Below are 24810 nucleotides of genomic sequence, written 5' to 3' on the forward strand. Positions count from 1 at the left end.
TTGTTTCCAGATTATTAATGAGATATTGAAAAGTGTAGTGTTGGTCATGCGAAAGGTACCGCTCAAACTGGGATAGTTACATTACATTAGTTTCTTTTATTCCGCCAATACTTTGCGGTTCTAAGCAGATTACAAAAAAAAGAACATAAGAATCACCGCTGCTGGGTCAGACCAGCGGTCCATCATGCCCAGCAGTCTGCTCACGTGGCGGACCTCTGGTCAACGACCAGCGCCCTGAGACTAACCCTACCTGCGTACTTTCTGGTTCAGCAGGAACTTGTCTAACTTTGTCTTGAATCCCTGGACAGGGAATCACCTATGACAGATTCCGGAAGAACGTTCCAGTTTTCTACCACTCTCTGGGTGAAGAAGAACTTCCTTACGTTCGTACGGAATCTATCCCTTTCAATTTTAGAGATGAGATAAGATTCTGGTCATATCCAGAAGATTACAGGAAAGCTACTGGTTGGAACATTTAGGGCTCCTTTTACAAAGGTATGCTAGCATATTTTTTTTTTATCATTAAATGTTTATTGAAAATTTTTTAAATATAAAACAGAAATGTGGATATCAATGACATCATGAATACAAAACAGCAATAAAATCGGGGAACAATCAAGAGAACAAGAAACACAGGAAACAAAACCCCCAGTACAACAATAGGCATGATACCTACCCTCAAACAGAACCCCACATCCCCTCCCCAAACCTCAAAACCCTAAACACACCAAGGAGTGACCTCCTGTTGTTTCTTCAGGAGTGCACCCCTATCAAAAGCACCCCTCCTCTCCCCCAACCCACATAGGTAAGCTTAACCCTTTCAGGACCATAAGGATCGTAGGCCAATTTTTGTGGTTTTGACGACATTTTTATGGTAAAAAGGGCTTGCAGATGCCAAAAAATTGATTTTTTTTGTGAAATATCATTATTTTAAAAAAAAAAAAATCACACTTCTGGCTTATGGACAGTGTGGCAAGTGAATCTTCTCGTCAATCTGGCAACGACGCTAATGAATGAATGTCGGAACCAGTTTGTTTACATAAAGGCAGTATCATATGGAATCCGTACATATCAAATTTAGAACTGTAGACTATCCCAATCAAAATTTATAGGATTTTAAAGTTATGGGACAAATATGTCCCTTGGTCCTGAAAGGGTTAAAGCAATAAGTCTACTTTGTCCATAATCAAAGACAAAGTCCGGGTATATGTATAATAATAGCCGTGCTGTTTTTCAATGGAAAGTTACATAGTACTAATGGTCCGAAGTTTTAAAGTCCAACTTGGTAGGTGCAGCCAGCTATTTCCAATGGTCGGCAATCAAGCATTTAGCCGCAGCCAAACCCCATCGTCTAAGTTTAGTTTGCCAGGTATGTAAGCACACATTATAAAGGCCTAGTAAACAACCCTGTGGAGTAAGAGGCAGAAGGATTTGTAGCAGCTGGGACAGACAGCTCACCCCTTGTTTCCAAAAAGGTTTCAATACAGAGCATTCCCACCAAATATGTAAAAAGGTCCTCGAGTCCACCACACATCTCCAGCACAAAGCCTGGAAACATTCGGTGCAAACGCACCGGAGTGAAATACCACCTGGCTTATAAGCATTTTCCTGGATAAGAACACAGGAAGATGCCTTTCCCACCTCAGTACAAATCGCGGTCCACTCCCGTTCGGAAAAAGTACAGCTCAAATCCAATTCCCAGGCCCTTTGGTAGGTAGATGGAAAAGGGAAGGAGCCCGGAAAATATTGGTACAGAACCGAGATAGGTTTAGGAAGACCCCGAAGAGTGAACCACATGTGTGCAAAAGGATCAAAAGAGCAAAAGGACCCCCTATCCCAACCCCTGGATCTAACAAAATGGCGAATTTGGGAGCCCCTTATGTAGAACATCTCGAAATGTAAGCAAATCAGAGTGTGCCCACCGCTCAAAAGTCCGACTCTCCTGACAACAGGGAACTGTGGTTCCTCACGTATAGCACCAAAAATTGATGAACTACCCCGTTTCCCCAACGCCTTCGAGTGTCACACCACAACTGCAAAAGATGAGCCAAGAATGGATTCCCCCGACCCTCCAAAGATACGCCACCAGGGGAAGAAGACCAAAGCCAATACTTCAAGCAATGAGGATCCACTAAATGTTGCTCCATACACACCACAATTTTAGAATCTGCTATCTCCCAATCCAATAAAAACCATAGTTGAGCAGCCCGGAAATACCAAAACAGATTAGGCACAGAACGCCCCCCACACGACCACACGGTCCACAATGCTTGCCTAGAAAGACGAGGGGGTCTCCCCTGCCAGATAAACCTAAAAAACAGAGCGTGTAACTGTTTCAAAACCAAAGATGGGACTGGAATCAGTAAGGTTTGGAACAGAAAAAGCAAGCGGGGTAAAACATTCATTTTTCTAACTGCAATTCTACCCCACCACGACAACCATAAACCATTCCATCTTTGAATATCTGTTGAACAATCTTATCATAGTTCACCGCATACAGTTGGGTTAAATCTATGGGCAAGCGGATCCCCAATTACCTAATTACCCCCGGAGCCCACTGAAAGGGGAACCGAGCAGACAGCTGTTGTATATCCACCTTGTCCAAAGTAACACCCAGAATCTCAGATTTATCCAAGTTCACTGTGAACCCCGATTCCTTCCTATACTCAGAGAAAAGATCAACAAGAATCAGCAGGTCGCGTACATACAACAAAACATCATCGGTAAACAAGGCTATACGATGCTCCAGATCACCAACCCTCACCCCCACATGTTCCCGAATAGGAATAGCCAGAGGTTCCACAGAGAGAGCAAATAAAAGGGGAGACAAGGGACAACCCTGTCGAGTTCCTCTAGCTATGGAAAAAAAATCAGTATACCCCCCATTAATCCTAATATTTGCATTTGGGCCCTATAAAACGCTTGTACCCAAGCCAAGAAGAAAGTGCCTAACCCCATACCTAGCATTTTTAGCGCGTACGCTAGCCAAAAAACTATCACCTGCTTAAAAGGAGGTGGTAACGGCTAGCACGTGCGGCATTTTAGTGCACGCTAAAATCACTAGTGCACCTTTGTAAAAGGAGCCCTTAGAGTCTGGTGAAGGAGTGAGGTTATTGGTTATATCATGAGTTTGTCTTGATATATTTCTTGAATAGCCTGGTTTTTATTTCCCTCCTGAAGGTATTGTAGTTTGTTGCTGAGATCAGTAGTTGTTGCACCAATGACTATGTAAAAAGTCATATAGAAATTATTGCTCAATATTCTAATAGAGAGTATGGAACTGTAAAAGTGCCTCTGACCAAACTTATCCAATGTGCATCCCTTCCTTCCTGGACGGGTGCTGGCATAGGTTCTTGAACTAGTAAATTTCTTGAATGCAGGCTCCACGTGGACAGAATGGTGCTGGAGCTGCAGCTTATCAAAACCTGGGCACGACTAAACTCTACAGAGAATCTAGTTTCTTCAGACCATGGTGTGAAATAGGAGCTTGCGACAGTCCCTTGGAATTTGCTCATAATCCAGGGTCTCATAGAGTTCAGTTTTAGGCTCAGATTCTGACTCAAGTTTGATTGGCAGATCTTGACCCATCTGTCATATAAACTTGGTGAATGAGAGACTCTCTGGTGGTGATCTCCTTCTAGGTGCTGGTGGAGATGGGTCTGAAGAGATCCCATATGACTCATCAGCTGAGAGCTCCTAGCATCCAGAAGAATAATTTGACGAGTCATATTCCTCAATGCCCTGTGGGGATGGAAAGCGTCAAGACGGACATGGTCAAGAATGATGTTGAGTTAAGGGTGTGTACAGACTGATATCAAGAAGAGTGTCAGGTACTTCTAAGATCTTTTTCAGTGATGATCTGATATTGAAGAAGTGCTATGACGTCTGGATGTTCAACCTGATTTTGGCCGATATTGATGGGGAATGCGAGATCTAGTCCTTGAGGCCTGTATAGGTCGATGCTTGGTCTGATACCAGTTGTATCATCACAGGGTTTTGAGTTGCTTGATTCCACAGCATGTTAGTCAACTCCCGTTTTTTCAATCTCCTTTTATTTGCTATTGCAGAAAGATCACTGGTACAATGGTGGTAAGTACAGTAGGTGCCACAGGGAGTCTAGGCGTTGGTGACATTGATAATGAGACATGCCTTTGAGGAGACAGAATTTGTAAAGGACAGTGTGCCTCTGTGTGCCAACACTTAAGAGTACATCGATGGTGTTGACACCCAAGAGGATGCTGATGCATGCCTGGATGGTTGAAAGAAAACCTACCAATTAAGCAATTTTTGTGCCTGAGAATAATTTGCACCAATATACAATCTTTTAAAATTCAAGCACTGGAGCTGAAAAGCCAAATGCTGGAGAGTGGGTATCCTTTATATATGATTAGGAAAGCCTACCTCCGGGCAAGATTTGCACATAGAGAGTTGCTACTCCAATATGGAAGAAGGGAATCAGGGGATTTATGGGACACATTAGTTTGTGTCCTACCATACTCCAGATTGGGTCAGGATATTAAAAGTTTTTAAACACGATTGGCATATTTTGAATATACTATCTATGAAAATGGAACTGCCTTTGTTTACTTATAAACGTCAAAGAACAGTTGGATAATTATTAACATATAGGAGGGCAACTGCCGATCTTTCCCAGAAATAGCTATGTCATCGGAGTTGTGACTCCTGTTGCAACTCTACAAATCCAAGGATCAGAACGGAATATCCCCCAATCCTAACATGCAATGAGAGCACGGGGGAACGTCAACTGTAATTCCTCCTTTGTAGTTTATACGATTATATGTCCTTTCCAGCTAATATATATAGGTCGAACTACTAGACCAATAAGAATATGATTGAATGAATATAAGAACAGCCTTACTGGGTCAGACCAATGGTCCAGTAGCCCGTTCTCACGGTCACCAATCCATGTCACTAGTACCTGACCAAAACCCAAGGAGTAGCAATATAGCACAGTTACTTACCATAGCAGGTGTTATCCAAGGACATGTGGGTGACGTCATCCACGGAGCCTGGATGCGGACAGCTTCACAAGCAGACTTGCTTGAAGAACTTTTAGAAAATTCGCGACTGCCGCACCACGCAGGTGCGAGTACCTTCCTGCTAGATGCAGGGCGCGCGTCTCCTCAGTTCAGATAGCTAGCAGAGAAGCCAACCAGGGGAGGTGGGTGGGTTGTGAGAATAGCTGCCTGCTGTCTTCTGGATAACACCTGTTACGGTAAATAATTGTGCTTTATCCCAGGACAAGCAGGCAGCCTATTCTCAACATGTGGGTGACATCCATGCTAACCAGAATGAGATGGTGGGAGTGTTGGCAATTCAGAATAATAAATTTTGTAACACTTCCTGACTGAAATGGTCATCCTGTCTGGAAAAAGCATCCAGACAATAATGAGAGGTGACGGTATGAACCGAGGACCAAGTGGCAGCTTTACAGATTTCTTCAATAGGTGTAGATCTAAGGAAGCTACTAATGCCGCCCGCCATGGCTTTGACTTTATGGGCTGTGACTCGACTCTGTAGATGCAGTCCAGCCTGAGCATAGCAGAAAGAGATGCAAGCAGCTAACCAGTTGCAGATGGTGCGCTTGGAAATTGGATGTCCCAACTTGTTTAGATCAAAGGAGACAAAAAGTTGTGGTGGAGATCTGTGTGGCTTAGTACTTTGCAAGTAGAAAGCCAAAGCACGCTTATAGTCCAGAGTATGAAGAGCTGTTTCTCCAGGATGAGAATGAGGCTTTGGAAAAAACACTGTAAGTACAATGGATTGATTGAGATTAAATTCTGAAACTACTTTAGATAAAAATTTAGGATGAGTACGGAGGACCACCTTGTCATGATGGAATACTGTGAAATGTGGGTCTGTAAATAAAGCTTGTAGCTTACTGATTCAACGAGCAGACATGAGAGCAATGAGAAAAGTCACTTTCCAAGTGAGATATTTAAGATGAGACGAAGCCATTGGTTTGAAAGGAGGCTTCATCAAATGAGCAAGAACAACATTGAGATCCCAAACCACTGGAGGCAGTTTGAGAGGTGGTTTGACATTGAAAAGACCTTTCATAAATCTGGAAACCACAGGATGAGCAGAAAGGGGTTTCCCTTCGATAGGCTGATGGAAAGCAGCAATTGCATTGAGATGGACTAGAATTCATGTGTATTTGAGGCCTGACTGGGACAAATGGAACAGGTAATCCAAAACTGAAGACAAGGAGGTAGATTGAGACTCCTTGTGATGAATGGTGCACCAAGCAGAAAATATAGTCCATTTCTGATTGTAGCACTGTCTAGTGGTAGGCTTCCTAGAAGCCTCTACAATGTCCTGTAGAGATTGAGAAAACTGTAGAGTGGCAGTAGATTTAGAGGTACTAAGCTGTCAGGTGTAGAGACTGCAGGTTGGGATAATGTAGAGTCCCCCGACTCTGTGTAAGCAGAGAGGGAAAAACTGGTAGAAGCAGTGGCTCTCTGCTGCTGAGTTGAAGTACAAGGGAGAACAAAGGTTGCCTGGGCCACCGAGGAGCTATCAGAATCATGGTGGCATGTTCCTGTTTGAGTTTGACAAGTGTCTTGAGAATGAGAGGGAATGGAGGGAACATATAAACTGATTCGCTCATTCCAGGAGAAAAGCATCTGCCTCAAGGCGATGAGGAGAATATATTCTGGAGCAGAACTGAGGCAGTTTGTGGTTGTGAGGAAATGCAAAGTGATCTATTTGAGGAGTTCCCCACTGAAAAAAAATGTGATGGAGAGGCGAGGAATTGAGTGTCCATTCGTGAGGTTGTAGAAGATAATTCAATTTGTTCGCCAGACAGTTTTTCTCTCCTTGAATGAAGACAGCTTTCAGGAAGGTGGTGTGAAGGATTGCCCAATTCCAGATCTTCAGAGCTTCCTGGCAAAGAGGGAGAGATCCTGTTCCTCCCTGCTTGTTGACATAGTACATGGCGACTTGATTGTCTGTCCGAATGAGGACTACCTGGTCGTGAAGAAGATGCTGAAAAGCTTTGAGAGCACTGAAGATCACTCTGAGTTCCAACAGATTGATGTGACACTGACGGTTCATGGTGGACCAATGGCCTTGAGTACAGAGACAATCGAGATGAGCCCCCTAAGCATAGGTCGAAGAATATGTCGTGAGGACCTTCTGATGAGGGGGTGTTTGAAAAAGTAAACCTCAGAAAAGATTGGAAGAGAGCATCCACCAGTGGAGAGATTGTCTCTCAACGAAGGAGTCACTCTGATGTGTTGAGGGAGTGGGTCGAAAGCTTGAGCCCACTGAGATGCCAGGGTCCACTGAGGAATTCTGAGGTAAAGTCTGGCAAAAGGAATCACGTGAACTGTAGAGGCTATGTGACCTAGGAGAACCATCATGTGTCTCGCTGAAAGTGAAGTGAGGGATGACATTTTGTGACAAAATTGAATGAGAGCATCCTGACACTGCTAAGGAAGGAATGCTCTGAGTTGTACAGTGTCCAAGACAGCTCCGATGAACTGTAGAGTTTGAGAGGGCTGTAGCTGGGATTTGGAAAAGTTGATTTCGAACCCCAAACTTTGGAGGAACCAAATAGTCCGTTGTGTTGAATCTTTGATGAGCCAGTCGTTCAGGTATGGGAACACCTGTAGACCATGATTCTGCAGAGCTGCTGCTACTACAACTAGGCACTTGGTGAAAACTCTTGGAGAGGATGCCAGGCCGAAGGGTAGCACTCTGCATTGGAAATGCAGATTTCACATCCGAAATCTGAGAAACTGTCGAGAGGCAGGCTGGATGAATGAGAATGTGAGTGTAAGCCCCTTTGAGATCTAGAGAACATAACCAATCGCTCTGATCTAGAAGGGGGATATAAGGATGCCAGAGACAACATTTGGAATTTTTCTTTGACTAAAAATCTGTTCAGCGCTTTGAGATCCAAGATAGGGCGCAGATCGCCCGTCTTCTTTGGAAATAGGAAGTAACGGGAGTAAAATTCCCTGCTCTGCTGTTCCAAGGGAACTTCCTCGATGGCACCGAGATGAAGCAGAGCTTGAGCTTCCTGAAGAAGCGGGGTCTGCGATGAATTGGAAGGATACTCTCTTGGAGGAAGATCTGGTGGAATCTGAAGGAAATAAAGAGTATCCTTCCTTGAGGATAGACAGCACCCAGAGATCTGATGTAATCATCTCCAAGCAGTGGTAAAAATGATGGAGATGACCTCCAATGGGAAGGGAAGAGGACAGAGGCAGAACGATGGAGGTTATGCTCTGTATTAGATGGTCAAAAAGGTTGAGAAGCCTTAGGTGCAGCAGGAGTTTGAGGTTTTTGCTGCCTTTGCTGCTGCTGTTGTGGTTGTTTCTTAAGAGGCGCTCATGTATGAGGAGCTGCTCTCTGTGGAAAAGGCTTCTGGTAAGATGGAAGAGGCCTGAAGCCTTCAGAGGTAGAAGGCTTAAGCTTAGGTCGAATGATGGAAGCAAACGATTTCTCATGTTCACACAATTGTTTAGTAGCTGCCTCGATGGAGTCATCAAACAATTCATTGCCCTGACAAGAGATGTTGGCCAGATGATCTTGAAGATTGGGGTCCATGTCTACAGTGCGGAGCCAGGCAAGCCGGCGCATTGCCACTGAGAAGGCAGTGACCCTCAAGGAAAGTTCAAATGAATCATAGGAAGATTGAAGGAGATGCATGCGGAGTTGAATCAGAGAGGTAATCACATGCTGAAATGCTGAAACTCTGGAAGACGGTGTTGAGGAATATATTTGAAAAATTCAGGCAGGGTATCAACCAAATGCTTGAAATAAGAAATGAAAACAAAATTGTAATTCAAAACTCTAGTTGTCATAAGAGAATTTTGATACAAATGACGACCAAACTTGTCCATGGTCCTGCCCTCTCTTCCAGGAGGGACAGTGGCATAAACTTTGGCAGAATTGGTCCTTTTCAGAGAAGACTTCATGAGAAGGGACTGAGGGGATAACAGTTTTCTCGAAGCCCTTGCAGTAGACCATCCTGTAACGAGATTCCAGCTTTCCTAGCACAGCAGGAATGGAATAAGGTGTTTCAAGATTCCGCTGAAAAGTTTGAAAAAAGTCTATTGATGGGCAATTTAAGAGACTCCGCAGGAGGACGAGACATACCCATTTCTTCTAAATACTCTGTAGAGCATTTGGAATCAGAGTCCAAAGTAATATTGAGGTCTTTACTCATTTGACGTAGGAAAGAAGAAAAAGATATCGGCTCCAAGGAAGGTTGACCTCGAGGCGCCTCGCAAAGCAGAGAACGAAGGTGAAGCCTCTCTGGAGTACTGATACCTGAGATATGAATATGCAGGTATAGATGACTCACCGAGAGAACGGATAGAATCCCTTGTAGGAGAAGAAACATAGGTGTAAGGCTCTGGAGGCGGTGTCTTCGACATCAGAGTTGGAGGCCTCGAAGAGTCTTGAGGCCTGGAGAAACGAGGCTGGTCTCGAGAAGAGGACCTGTGCCTCAACTGATGTGGAGAACTATTCCTCGAACCAGGCAAGTACCTCGGAAAGGGTGACACCTTATGCGAGGAAGGAGGGCTGGAGGCTGGAGATCGAGACACCAAAAGGGACTGAGCACCTTGTGTCGAGGTATCTCAAGGCACTGACATGGACTTGACTCCTTGAGCAGCATGCTTATACTCCAGATGAGACACTGGCAAAGACTCGACTCGTTGCATAGAGTGTAGAATCCTCTTGAGGCACTCCCAAGGACTTGACTCCTTGTGATACTGCTAAGTGCTCAGACTGGACTGCAGGAAGCAGTCAAGGTAGGAGGTTCTCCAAACTAGTGGCAGAACAAATGGCTAAAAATGTAAGAAAGGGAGACAAAAATGTTTTCAGATATATTAGTGAAAGGAGGAAGATGAAAAATGGAATTGCTAAACTAAAAGATGCTGGGAACAGATACTTGGAGAGTGATGAAGAAAAAGCAAATATGCTAAACAAATACTTCTGTTCTGTGTTCACAGAAGAAAATCCTGGAGAAGGACCGAGATTGTCTGGCAAAGTTACACGAGAAAATGGAGTAGATTCTGCCCTGTTCATGGAGGACAGTGTTTATGAGCAACTTAAAAAACTGAAGGTGGACAAAGCGATGGGAGCAGACGGGATCCATCCCAGGATACTAAGGGAGCTCAGAGAAGTTCTGCTGAATCCTATTAAAGACTTGTTCGACAAATCTCTGGAGACGGGAGTGGTTCCTGGGGATTGGAGGAGAGCGGATGTGGTACCTATTCACAAAAGTGGTCACAGGGATGGAGCAGGAAACTACAGGCTGGTGAGCCTCACTTCGGTTGTTGGAAAAATAATGGAAATGTTGTTAAAAGAAAGGATAGTGTACTTCCTTGAATCTAATGGGTTACAGGATCCGAAGCAACATGGCTTTACAAAAGGTAATTCGCGCCAATCAAACCTGATTGAATTTTTTGATTGGGTGACCAGAGAGCTGGATTGAGGACATATGCTAGATATAATTTACTTAGATTTCAGCAAAGGCCTTTGATATGGTTCCTCATAGGAGGCTGTTGAACAAACTTGAAGGGCTGAACTGGGTTACAAACTGGCTGTCGGACAGAAGAGGGTGGTGGTTAATGGAAGTTGCTCAGAGGAAGGAAAGGTGAGTAGTGGAGTTCCTCAGGGTTCGGTGCTGGGGCCGATCCTGTTCAATATGTTTGTGAGTGACATTGCTGAACGGTTAGAAGGAAAAGTGTGCCTTTTTGTAGATGATACCAAGATCTGTAACAGAGTAGACACCGAAGAGGGAGTGGAAAATATGAAAAAGGATCTGCAAAAGTTAGAGGAATGGTATAATGCCTGGCAACTAAAATTCAATGCAAAGAAATGCAGAGATATGCATTTGGGGATTAATAAATCAGAAGGAACCGTATATGCTGGAAGGTGAGAAGCTGATATGCACGGACAGGGAGAGGGACCTTGGGGTGATAGTGTCCGAAGATCTAAAGGTGAAAAAACAGTGTGACAAGGCAGTGACTGCTGCCAGAAGGATGCTGGGCTGTATAAAGAGAGGCGTAGCCAGTAGAAGGAAGAAGGTGTTGATGTCCCTGTACAGGTCAATGGTAAGGCCCCACTTGGAGTATTGTGTTCAGTTTTGGAGACCGTATCTGGCAAAGGACGTAAGAAGACTTGAAGCGATCCAGAGGGTGACAAAAATGATAGCAGGCTTATGCCAGAAGACGTATGAGGAGAGACTGGAAGCCCTGAATATGTATACCTTAGAGGAAAGGAGGGACAGGGGAGATATGATTCAGACATTCAAATACTTGAAGGGTATTGATGTAGAACAAAATCTTTTCCAGAGAAAGGAAAATGGTAAAACCAGCGGACATAATTTGAGGTTGAGGGATGGTAGATTCAAGAGCAATGTTAGGAAATTCTACTTTACGGAAAGGGTGGTGGATGCCTGGAATGCGCTCCCGATAGAGGTGGTGGACAGGAAAACGGTGACTTGAGTTTAAAGAAGCGTGGGATGAACACAGAGGATCTAGAATCAGAAAATAATATGAAATTTGAACTAAGGCCAGTACTGGGCAGACTTGCACGGTCTGTGTCTGTATATGGCCGTTTGGGGAAGGATGGATTGGAGACGGCTTCAATGGCTGGGAGGGATTAGATGGGATGGAGTAGGTTAACAGAGATTTTGGCAGTTGGAACCCAAGCACAGTACTGGGTAGAGCTTTGGATTCTTGCCCAGAAATAGCTAAAAAGAAAAAATTTAAAAAATTTAAATTGAATCAGGTTGGGCAGACTGGATGGACCATTCGGGTCTTTATCTGCCGTCATCTACTATGTTACTATGTAAGCATATTACCAAACTGCCTATCCAAAATGGGCTGGATCATAGCCTCCAAATGTGACACCGAGACTTGAGGATCTGGTACATTTGGCGTGGCTGTAGTCTCCGAGGAAGAGGAGGAAGAATGACTCTTCAACTTTGAGACATGCTTCTTGGGCAGCTTGATAACCACTGCTGATACCAGGAGAAGACTTAGCAGATTTGCCCGAGGACGAGGACCCGTCAAACGAGGAGGGTTTGATTAAGGCCGAGGCAGAAGGCGGAACCCCTGTGAGAAGCTTGACTGGATTTGAGGTCGAGACCGGGGTAAGTGGATCCATACTGCCAAAGAGTTTCTCCACCTGAACTTGACGACGTTTGATGGCCCGAGGTTGAAGGGTAGCACAGCAAGCACACGACTCTGGATGATGGTCAGGTCCCAAACACCAAACATACTACCTATGTGGGTCAGTGAGGGAGATCGCACACTGGCAACAGCTACACTTCTTGAAGCATGTGACCGGTTGGGATATAAATAGAAAAATAGCCTCAGCGAGATCGAAGCTCACAGGCTGAGGCTGCAAGGCAGGCCCTGCCGTGACACAAAAGAAAAATAAAATTACGTTTTTTGTTGGTTTTTTTTTTAAAAATGAAAACACGCAAAGAAACATAGTGACCCTGTAAAAAATAAAACACAAGCAGTGGTGAGAGACGGCACGAAGTAGAACTGAGTCTAGCGTAGAGTGGCGAAATAGGATTTCTCGGCTCCGTGGAGAACTGAGGAGACATGAGCCCTTTTTCTGGAGGGAAGGCACTCGTGCATGGGCGGTACGGCAGTCACAAACTTTCTAAAAGTTCTTCAAGCAAGTCTGCTTGTGAAGCTGTCCACATCTAGGCTCCGTGGATGACGTCACCCACATGTTGAGAATAGGCTGCCTGCTTGTCCTGGGATAATCCATGCTACCATTCTAGGGCAAGCCGTAGCTTCCACCATGTCTTTCTCAATAACAGACTATGGACTTTTCCTCCAGGAACTTGTCCAAACCTTTCTTAGCACCAGCAATGCTATCCACTCTTACTCACAACCTCTGGAAATGCGTTCCAGAGCTTAACTATTCTCAGAGTGAAAAAAAATTTCCACCTATTGGTTTTAAAAGTATTTCCCTGTAACTTCATTGAATTTCCCCATGTCTTTGTAATTTTTGACGGCGTGAAAAATCAATCCACTTGTACCTGTTCTACTCCACTCAGGATTTTGTAGACTTAAATCATATCTCCCCCCAGCCGTCTCTTTTCCAAGCTGAAGAGCCCTAACCGATTTAGTCTTTCCTCAAATGAGAGGAGTTCCATCCCCTTTATCATCTTGGTCGCTCTTCTTTGAACCTTTTCTAGCACCACTATATCTTTCTTGAGATAAGGAGACCAGAATTGAACGCAATACTCCAGCTGTGTTGCACCATGGCACAATACAGGGGGCATTATAACATTCTTAGTCTTGTAACCATCCCTTTTAAAATAATTCTCAGCATCCTGTTTACTTTTTTGGCCACCGCACATTGGGCAGAGGATTTCATCGTATTGTCTACGATGATACCCAGATCCTTTTCTTGGGCACTAATCCCCAAGGTGGACCCTAGCATCTGGTAACTGTGATTCAGGTTATTATTCCCAAAGTGTATCACTTTGCATTTGTCCACATTAAATTTCATCTGCCATTTGGACGCCCAGTCTTCCAACTACCTAAGGTTCACCTGCAAATTTTTCACAATTTGCATATGTTTTAACAGTTTAGTGCCATATGAAAATTTAATCACTTCACTCGTCATTCCAATTTCCAGATTATTTATAAATAAGTTAAATAGCACCGGTCCTAGTAGACCCCTGCGGAACTGCACTGTTTACTCTCCTCCATTGAGAAAAATGACCATTTAATCCTATCCTCTGTTTTCTATCCGAAAACCAATTCCTAATCCACAACTGAACTTTGCCACCTATCCCATGACACTTTAATTTTCTCAGGAGCCTCTCGTGAGGAACTTTTTCAAAAGCTTTCTGAAAATCTAGATACACTGTAACAACCGGCTCACCTTTATCCACATGTTTATTCACACCTTCAAAGAAGTCAAGCAAAATTGCTGCACCACTGGTACGACATTGATTAGAAGCAGGTCATGAAATACTGGATCTCAAATGTTGGATTATTTGCTGTCTAAAATGTGGGTGGAAATTATAAACAAAAACTTAAATATAGAGAGCAGCACTGGATATTTTAATTAAATACTGTTGCTCTGAATGAACTTAATGAAGAGCTGGACTAGATATCATTGATTTGAGAAATGAAACTGATTAATCTCAAGCGTCAGTTAATGGAGGGAGGCTACGGATTAGTGGTTTAAGAATTTCTAATGCCGACGCCTGTAAGATCATGATTTGGCTCTTTAAACACCAACGTCACTGGCTGGAGATTGGTTTAACTTGAAACTTTAAATACTGTCGTCAGACGACATTATAATTCTGGGAAATGTATGAATGAGCAGAGTAGCGGTAAGAAACTATAATGAGTTTTAGCAATTTTTTTAAGATTGAAGAGTTTTGTATGATACACTAGTGGGACATAAACATTTTTTTGCATTGTGCCTTCCTGATACAGCAGATAGGGTAAAACATTATGTTATGTTGAAGGATTTGAATATGAAAAAAATGCTGTAATATCACAGTTTATAAAAAAGCTGAAGTATATCATTTCATATTTAAACGATTGAAGTTATCTTATTCGACTATGAAAGAAAATTATGCTTAAAATTTTTTTTAAAAGTACTCGAGGACTAATGAGGATGAGCAGTAGATCCATATTACTCTGTGCTTGGATCAGTAAGCTTATATATCTGAAAGCCCTTTGAAGGAATGTTTATAACCTGCTTATTTAAAGATTAGTGTGAAGATATATGTGATGAATTGCCTGGATGGAGAAGTATTTTTATGCTTCTTAGCCTTTTAAGCAGATGATCCTTATGGCAAGATGCCAATGCCGAGCGAGGTATCAAAGCCGGTATCGTCTTCAATGCCGGAGGAGTTTTATGCGTATCAGCATCAGAAGTTGCAGTCATTCTCAGTGTTGTTGATGTTCCCAATATCAATGCTCCTGAAGTCGATGGAAAAATTTTGTCGAATTGGAGCCGTCTAGTCTTCAGTGATCTTCAAAAAAGAGCAGTGTTTAAAAGAAAGTGGACAGTGAACAGAACCAAGACACTGAAGACACCAATTATGTGGATCAGTGATTGATATAGTCCTGCTGCACCGAGTGCACCGCTTAAAATCACTGGATGGCTTTGACATGGTGAGAAGGCACAGGCGCATGCATGGTATAGGCAGTCTCAAGACTTTGAAAATTTTTAAAGAGGCAATACACTTTTGCACTGTCCATAGTAGGCTCCATGGATGATGTCACCCACATGTGAGAATATGCTGCTTGTTTGTCCTAGGATAAAACATGTAACCATGCTGCTGAAAATGAACCTTATAGTACCTCTTTCATGCCACTGACATACTATTTAGTATCTTACGTTGTTAAATGCATATCTAAATCTTGCTCTCTAATACTACCATACCTACATGGCTTACAGCTTAAACAATATATACAGACTCTTACCTGTATATCTTCCTCCTCATCAATGTTATCTATATGTTGATAGGCAGCAGTGTATATCTCTAATGCTTTTGCATGGAATGACATTTCAATATTTATGAACTCACAGAAAGTTTTCTAGAAAAAAACAGAAATTATTCAACAAATTTGTTTTTATCTGAAGAAAAGATTTATCTTACGTCACAAAGACGTCATGCACTCCTTTGTAGTACAATCTAGCTACAATCATGTGAAAAAATTAGAACACCCCATGAAATATTCAGTTCTTTCTTGTTACATATCAATATAAAATTTTTTTTAAATTTATCTCTGGAAAAGAAAGTGATGTAATTGCAGGTAAACACAAAAGTTTTCTTTGATTTACTCATGAATCTAACTGAGGAATAAATTAGGACATCCTACACCCTAATAACTAGGTTACCCACTTTGGCTGAAATAACTGCAGTGAGACGCTTCTTGTAGCCATCTACCAGTCTATGACATTGGTCTGAGGAAAGTTTGGCTCACTTTTTAATGCAGAATTCTTTCAGTTGTGAGATGTTTGAGGGGTTTCTTGCATGTACAACCCATTTCAAATCACCCCACAGCATCCCTGTCCATGGAAAACTATTCCAGAAGTCCCGGTGTTTGTCTACATTCTCTCTGGCAAACTTCAGTCTGGCCTTTATGTTTCTCTTAGAGCGCAAAGGTTTCCTCCTTGCACACCTCCCATGTAAGTTAAATTTGGGCAGTCTCTTTCTGATTGTAGAGGCATGCACTTTCATATCAACAGTAGCAAGAGCATGCTGTAGGACCCGTGATAACATTTTAGGGTTTTTGGAGACTTCTTTTAGCATTTTGCAGTGTGCTCTGGGGGTCAACTTGCTTGGACGGCCAGACCTGGGCATGTTAGCAGTTGTTTGGAAAGTCTTCCATTTGTACACTATTTTCCAGATTGTGGAATTGCTAATGTCAAATTCTTTCTAGATCTTTTTAAAATTTCTTACCAAACTTATAAACTGCCACAATCTTCTTTCTGAAGGCCTCAGACAGCTCTTTTGATCTCACCATGGTGTTCACTCTCACCGCAGTAGCCATGAGCACCAAATTAACAGCCTTTTTTACAAAGCTGCACGGCAACAGCCCTGAAGCCCTTTAAATCTCTATGGGCTTCGGGGCCGTTAGCATAGCGGGGCCGCTAGCGTGGCTTTGTAAAAGAGGCCGTAAATGTCTGAGGTTTAAGTAGGGCAAACCTCCTTCTAATCATGTGCACTTGATGTGAGGGTGTCCTAATTTATTCCTCAGTTAGAATACACATTTTTGTGAATATCTTTTGTTTCATGAGCAAATCAAGGAAATTTTTTGTTGTTTACCTACAATTACATCACTTTCTTTTCTAGAGATAAATAAAAAAAAAGATTTGACATCGATATGTGAACATTTCTTAAGAAAAAACTGATTTTTTCACATGACTGTATATCTGTCTCTCTCTACTTGGGTTACCTTCTGACTTGAAACATTGATTTCTAAAAAGTATGTATTATTTTTCTAAGAAATGTTTAATCAGTTTGAAATTGTAAAATGTTTCTAGCACTCTTCCAGACTTTTTTTTCTCATTGAGACTCTAATTACCTGCTATCTTTCCAGTCTTTTAGCAAATCTGTTAGCCACTGAATAGACTCCAGGAGCCCTCATACAAACTGATCCTGTTAAAGTTGCATTCATTTCAATCTAACTATATTTGTCTCTCTACTTGGGTCACCATCTGACTTGAAACATGGATTTCTATAAAGAATATACTGACTTCTAGGACATCTTTTAGAGATAGTTTCCAGAGTTACATCATGTTCACAGATTTGAGGCCTCCTGCCCCCTCATCCCACCCATCCCTAGGCTTATATATTAGGTTGTGTCCTCCTATTCACAAGTTCTTGTCCATCTCATCCCCCTTGTACTTTTCCTTTTATTCACTAGAGTGGAGGAGTGTGTGGCGCAGTGGTTGGATCTACAGCCTCAGCACCCTGGGGTTGTGGGTTCAAACCCCGCGCTGCTCCTTGTGACCCTGGGCAAGTCACTTAATCCTCCATAGCCTCAGGTACGTTAGATAGATTGTGAGCCCACCGGGACAGAGAGGGAAGATGCTTGAGTACCTGATTGTAAAAACCGCTTAGATAACCTTGATAGGCGGTATATAAAATCCTAATAAAAAAAATTTTTCTGGTTGTTTCGTTCTTCTGGGTCTTGTTTTTCTTTATTTTTTGTGGCATTTCACCTTGCTTGTGCTATTTGTTCCCTTCGACCTGCCATACCACATTGTGCATTGATGACACCATTATGCAGTGCCTATTTTTTTCATCCATGGCAGCTCCATGGCATTTTCACTTTACACTACCTGCGTGCAAGAATGAAGTGTTTGTTTCAAGGTATTTTTGACTTTGAGTATCTTGGTGTGCTTCTTCCATTTTTTTTCCCCATTTATCGTTTGTTCCCTGAGGAATCTTTACTGTTTGCAAGGCCGACATATATTCTATCAGAAGTTGTAGTCGGTTTGTATGTCTTATTAGTTTCTTCATAAATATGTTTTTTCTTTCATGTGCATTCTATTGCAGTTGCTTCATACATATTTTAGAGAACTGAGGATATCCAAATAGGTGACCTTGGTTTGCTCTCCTATGTTTTTTTAGGTATTCATTCTGTTTTTGTTGTCCATATTTTGACCATTTCATGTGCTCTTTGTTGTTGTTTTTTGTTTTTTACAGTTATGCATTTTATTCTGTTTTGTCTCCATATATATTATGGCTATTTAGCAGTCCGATACTTTTTAATAGTTGATATAGTTTTGTCTTAAAAGGTATATCATATTAGAGTTTTTGGCACCTCTTGTGCATCTTATTGTTTTATTACCCTGCACGCCATATCACCCTTTGTATGTATGTTTTTATTTTCTTCTTATTTCAGATTTCATTGTTTTTAGAATTCTATAAACTGTTTTCAAATAAGACAGTTGTCACTTTTTGGTATGTATCACTCATTTTACCTCTCACACAGGAATGATCAGTTTCACATTCACATCGTTCTTTTATTTGTTCACATTCACATCTTAACTAAACCTTAAGTTTATATACCGCATCCGCTCCATAATTATAAAGCTTGGGGACAGATCGTTTTGAAATTTGCTCGGCCCACGGCGCGCAGCCATTTGCAGGGACGTTTCAGCCACCGCCGGAGATCCGAGGAGAGGAGAGCGTGCGAGCTCCGCTCCGCCCCTCTCCCGTGACCAGCGAGGGACAGATCGTTTTGAAATTTGCTCGGCCCACGGCGCGCAGCCATTTGCAGGGACGTTTCAGCCACCGCCGGAGATCCGAGGAGAGGAGAGCGTGCGAGCTCCGCTCCGCCCCTCTCCCGTGACCAGCGAGGGACAGATCGTTTTGAAATTTGCTCGGCCCACGGCGCGCAGCCATTTGCAGGGACGTTTCAGCCACCGCCGGAGATCCGAGGAGAGGAGAGCGTGCGAGCTCCGCTCCGCCCCTCTCCCGTGACCAGCGAGGGACAGATCGTTTTGAAATTTGCTCGGCCCACGGCGCGCAGCCATTTGCAGGGACGTTTCAGCCACCGCCGGAGATCCGAGGAGAGGAGAGCGTGCGAGCTCCGCTCCGCCCCTCTCCCGTGACCAGCGAGGGACAGATCGTTTTGAAATTTGCTCGGCCCACGGCGCGCAGCCATTTGCAGGGACGTTTCAGCCACCGCCGGAGATCCGAGGAGAGGAGAGCGTGCGAGCTCCGCTCCGCCCCTCTCCCGTGACCAGCGAGGGACAGATCGTTTTGAAATTTGCTCGGCCCACGGCGCGCAGCCATTTGCAGGGACGTTTCAGCCACCGCCGGAGATCCGAGGAGAGGAGAGCGTGCGAGCTCCGCTCCGCCCCTCTCCCGTGACCAGCGAGGGACAGATCGTTTTGAAATTTGCTCGGCCCACGGCGCGCAGCCATTTGCAGGGACGTTTCAGCCACCGCCGGAGATCCGAGGAGAGGAGAGCGTGCGAGCTCCGCTCCGCCCCTCTCCCGTGACCAGCGAGGGACAGATCGTTTTGAAATTTGCTCGGCCCACGGCGCGCAGCCATTTGCAGGGACGTTTCAGCCACCGCCGGAGATCCGAGGAGAGGAGAGCGTGCGAGCTCCGCTCCGCCCCTCTCCCGTGACCAGCGAGGGACAGATCGTTTTGAAATTTGCTCGGCCCACGGCGCGCAGCCATTTGCAGGGACGTTTCAGCCACCGCCGGAGATCCGAGGAGAGGAGAGCGTGCGAGCTCCGCTCCGCCCCTCTCCCGTGACCAGCGAGGGACAGATCGTTTTGAAATTTGCTCGGCCCACGGCGCGCAGCCGTTCGGCGCGCCGACGAAGGCGCACGACAAAGGCGCATGCGCCTTAGTGAGCGCCTTCGTGAAGCGGCTGTAGTGAAGCAAACTAGAAACAAGCAGTTCACCAGCTCCCCAAAATAAGATAAAGCAACAACTAAGAGATAATCCTACCAGTCAGATCACTCTCATCGTATATTTAGCAACTAACGCCCTAGCAACCTTACTCACCAACAATGGCAACCAGCCCTCCTAAAACCCTGCTTGTCCTTCTGTTGCTCGGCCTCCTCATATCCAACTGGAAAACAGCAGGCTACCATACTTACTCCATCCCAATCATTACAACAGACCTCAGGCAAACTCCACCAGCCAGGAAACCCCACTCCCTCAGAACTCTGACACCATGTCCTAACTCCAGCCTAGAAAGCATCCCAACACTCTGGGGTAAACGACCTCCGCCAAAACCCAAGACAAACAGCCATAAACACTTGACACCCCCAAGAATTTTCCTCAACTCAATCAGTTCACAATTCTCCTTCACAAATTTCACACCAATAAAATGTGCTTACATGAACATAAGATCAATCAATCCAAAGGTGGAATTAATCAAAGATTGGCTAATCAAAGATCATCTAGGATGCCTATTCTTAGCTGAAACCTGGATCACTTCAGACTCCGACCCAAGCATAATAGATCTCTGCCCAAAAGGATATAAATTAGAGCTTGTCTGTCGAGAAAACAAACGAGGGGGAGGGTTAGCCATCATAGTAAAAAACAACTTTAACTTAAAAGTCCTAGCCAAGAACTCATCTCCACACCTAGACCTTCTAGCTTGTCAACTCTCCGATAACACTCTCTCCGGAAACCTGACCTGCATTCTATGCTATGTCACACCAGGGAAATGGTCCACATCTAAACAAGAACTCGAAGAATTCATTCTCCAGAATTCACTAACTTCCACCCACAACTTACTCCTCGGAGACTTAAATCTCCATCTAGAAGACCACTCCTCCAAACAAGTAGAGGGAATACTCTCATATCTCGATACCCTATCCTATCAGATACTTAACCCCGAACCCACACACGAAAAAGGCCACCAACTGGACATTGCAGCATTCACGTCCCATAACCTTGACACTCAAAACATACACACATCCAACGGTATATGGCACCCCTCCCTCTGGTCTGACCACTACAAATACACTTTCACTATAAATTGGGCTCAAAACAACCACAAACCCGCACCCCAAAAAATCCACATCAACACACGACAGAAAATCAATCCTACTACATTTTGGGAGAAGGTAGATCCAGCATTCGACCACATCAACTCCAAAGAATTTGTAACCCAATGGCGTACCCTTAGCGAAGCTACTTTGAACGAGCTAGCACCAATAAAAACAAAAAACAAAATCTGTAGACCTTCAGACAAATGGTTCGACGCCGAACTTCTCCATTTAAAAAGACAATGCAGACACCTCGAAAGAAGATGGAAAAAACAGAAACAAGACCAAACAAAAGTAGCATGGAGAATCCAAATCAAACAATATAACATCAAACTAAAGGAAAAAAGGAAAGCATACTACTCCAAACTAATAGGCACTGAAAACCCAGACTCAAAAATACTCTTCAATATTGTAAGAAAACTCACGGACACCAAACCTTTCCTAGCTACTCAAGGAAACCAATCACCTTCAGCCCACCAATTAGCAGACTACTTCAAGCACAAAATCACCAATATCAGATCCACATTCAACAAATCATTAACCCTCCTCGATGAGATTACAACAACACCAACAATAGATGAAGCCATAGTAGCTGACAGAACCTGGACTAACTTCCCCAAAGTACAATGGAACGACATGACTCGACTATACAACAAATATAGTAAAACTTCTTGTGACCTAAACAGCTGCCCATCGTACCTGCTAACAACCGCATCCATCAAGTTCAAAGCTAACCTCATGAACTGGCTACAATCCACGTTCACAGATGGTCACTTCCCACCAGAACTAGGCGAGATTATTATCACCCCCATACCGAAAGATCCCAAAGCTCCAAACAATAATCCAGCCAACCACAGACCCATCGCTTCAATCCCATTATATATCAAACTACAAGAAGGTCTTGTAGCACAATACCTCACCAACTACTTAGAATACCACAACATACTACACCCACCACAATCAGGATTCAGAAAAAACCACAGCACAGAGACACTACTTGTATCTCTAATGGATATAGTCCACCAACACCTCAGCAAAGGGAACAGGATACTACTTATCCAACTAGATCTTTCAGCAGCTTTCGACCTAGTGGATCACAACATACTACTCCAGATACTAGACGCCATAGGGATCACAGGTTTGGTACTCAACTGGTTCCAAGGCTTCCTTAAAACTAGAACTTATAAAGTAAAGACAAAAGACCACATATCTGACCCTTGGTCAAACCCCTGTGGAGTACCACAAGGATCTCCATTATCACCCATACTTTTCAACCTCTACGTATCCTCACTGGGCACCACTCTAGACTCCCTAAATATAGTCTCATTCAGCTACGCAGACGACATAACAATCCTTCTCCCCTTCAATACCCAAGACCCCAACTCATCAGGACGACTGGAAAAAACTCTGGAAACGGTAGAAACATGGATGACCAACCACAAACTGAAACTGAACACGGATAAAACCAAATTCCTGCTGCTAGAAAAAGACAAAGAACCTACCTTAACTGATCTGATGACAAACGCAATCACATACCCAATACAGCCAGCACTCAAAATCCTGGGAGTAACGATAGACAGGAGATGCACAATGCAGACTCATACCAACAAAACCATCCAAAAAGCCTTCTACACCATGCGCAACCTGCGAAAAATAAGAAAATTCTTTGACAAAACACAATACAGGATCTTAGTCCAATCACTTGTACTAGGACTTGTAGACTACTGCAACAGCCTTTACCTACCCTGCCCCGCTTACATGACCAAACAATTACAGACAGTACAGAACACAGCACTCAGACTTATCTACTCGCTAGGAAAATACGATCACATCACTAATGCCTACCTCGACTCACACTGGCTACCGATACAAGCAAGAACTCAATTCAAACTATACTGTCTATTATTCAAAGCACTAAACGGAACAGCACCTCTCTACCTAAACAGCCGCCTAACCCGAAACCTCTCAACTAGAGTAAGGAGAACCCAGACCCCATTCACCTACCCCTCACTCAAAGGCACAAAACGCAAAAAGCTATATGACAATCTACTTGCTACACAGGCCGCGAAAATTGACCCCATCATATCCAAGCTGCTGACCACAACTACGGACTACAAAGCGTTTCGAAAAGATATAAAAACCATACTATTCAAAAAACATATTCCAATATTATAATCTACCATCTTCTTCTCTCCCTTCATAACCTCCTGCAACTCACAACCAACTGCAATCTCGTCCCCATAGGCAACATCTAATCTAGTAGCAACGGGCGAAAAGCCAATTCATATCTAGAAACACAGTTTCCCCAAATACCGAAAAATCAGATATAAAAACCTAGGAACAGACGATCTTTTGGTAACATAAGATTATGCTTTGTAATGTTATGTAATGTAACATAAGGTTATGCGTTGTAATATAACATAAGGTTATGCCTGGTAATATCATGTAATGTAAGTTATGCAATGTACTGGAATTATAAGGTAAAATAACATAAAATAACTATACGTAAAGTCTTGTAAAGTTATGTAAGATAAATTATGTAAGATAAATTATGTAAACTTAATGCAAGTTATGCAAGCACGGTAAGGATAATGTAAAGTAACACAAAGTAACACCACGTAAAGTTATGTAAAGTTATGTACGAAAAGTTATGTAAAGTTAGGTATGCAAAGTTTGTAAAGTTATACAAATAATTGTATTGTCATCGCCTGGAAATGACCAGCCATCTTCTAATGTAATCCGCTTAGAACCGCAAGGCACAAGCGGAATAGAAATCACTAATGTAATGTAATGTAATGTAATGCATGGTTTACAAGAGCTTAATATAGAAAAGAACAGCATAATGGGGTTGGAGGATGAGTATAGAGGGGGAGAGAGCATTATATTTTTGTGAATAGACTAGTTTTCAGGTGCTTTCGGAATAGTTGGAAGGAGCCCAGATTCCGTAGTGGGGCAGTAAGATTATTCCAAAGCCCTGTGATTATGAAGAAGAGAGAATTCCCCAATTTTCCCGCATAGAGGATACCTTTTGGCGAGGGGAAGGATAGTTTAAGTTTTTGGGTGGACCTGGTGGTATCAGGACTCAAGGAGTTCCAAGATAGTGGAATTAGGGGAGGGAGGATGCCATGTAGGATCTCAAAAGCTAGGCAGGCACATTTTAAATGAACCCTGGAAATTACTGGAAGCCAGTGAAGTTTGGACAGAAGTGGGGAAACATGGTTAAATTTGCTTTTTGTGAAGATCAACTTGGCCGCGGTGTTCTGAATTAGCTGAAGTCTTTGAAGACTTTTTTTAGTTAGACTTAGATAAATGGAATTACAGTAGTCTAGTCTGGAGAGGATGATAGATTGAACAAGGATGGCAAAATGTTTTTGGTGGAAGCAGGTTCTCACTTTCTTCAGCATGTGGAGGTTAAAAACCATGATTTTACCAAGGAGTTGAGATGGTCATTGAAGGAAAGAGAAGACTCGATAATGATGCCTAGAACTTTGCTTGAGAACTCAAGCTGCAGTGTGGCGCCAGAAGGCAGTGAGAAGAGGGTAGGCAGCTGTTCTAATTTTGGGCCGAGCCAGAGTAGTTTCGTTTTGGATTCCTTCAGTTGCATTTGTACTGAGAGGGACCAGGATTGGAGTTTCGTTATGCATGCTGTTATGTTCTCAGGAAGGTTGGTAAGGTTTGAGTCTGTCTCGAGGAGGACAAGGATGTCATCAGCATATGTATAGAGTGTTTCAAGGGAAGATAGATGGAAGAGTTTCAGGGAAGACATATAGAAGTTGAAGAGAATAGGGGATAGGAGTG

General features: G+C 43.3%; 1 protein-coding gene across 1 annotated transcript in view; it reads right to left on the reverse strand.

The window, feature by feature from the left end:
• CIBAR1 (CBY1 interacting BAR domain containing 1) overlaps positions 1–24810 on the reverse strand; it is a 276006-nt gene that overhangs the window by 61222 nt on the left and 189974 nt on the right. The window contains exon 7 of the mRNA XM_033934820.1: positions 15462–15575. Coding sequence (XP_033790711.1) covers positions 15462–15575 — 114 coding nt within the window. The remainder of the gene's footprint in view (positions 1–15461; positions 15576–24810) is intronic.

Source organism: Geotrypetes seraphini, chromosome 2, assembly GCF_902459505.1.
Source record: "Geotrypetes seraphini chromosome 2, aGeoSer1.1, whole genome shotgun sequence".
NCBI lineage: Eukaryota > Metazoa > Chordata > Amphibia > Gymnophiona > Dermophiidae > Geotrypetes > Geotrypetes seraphini.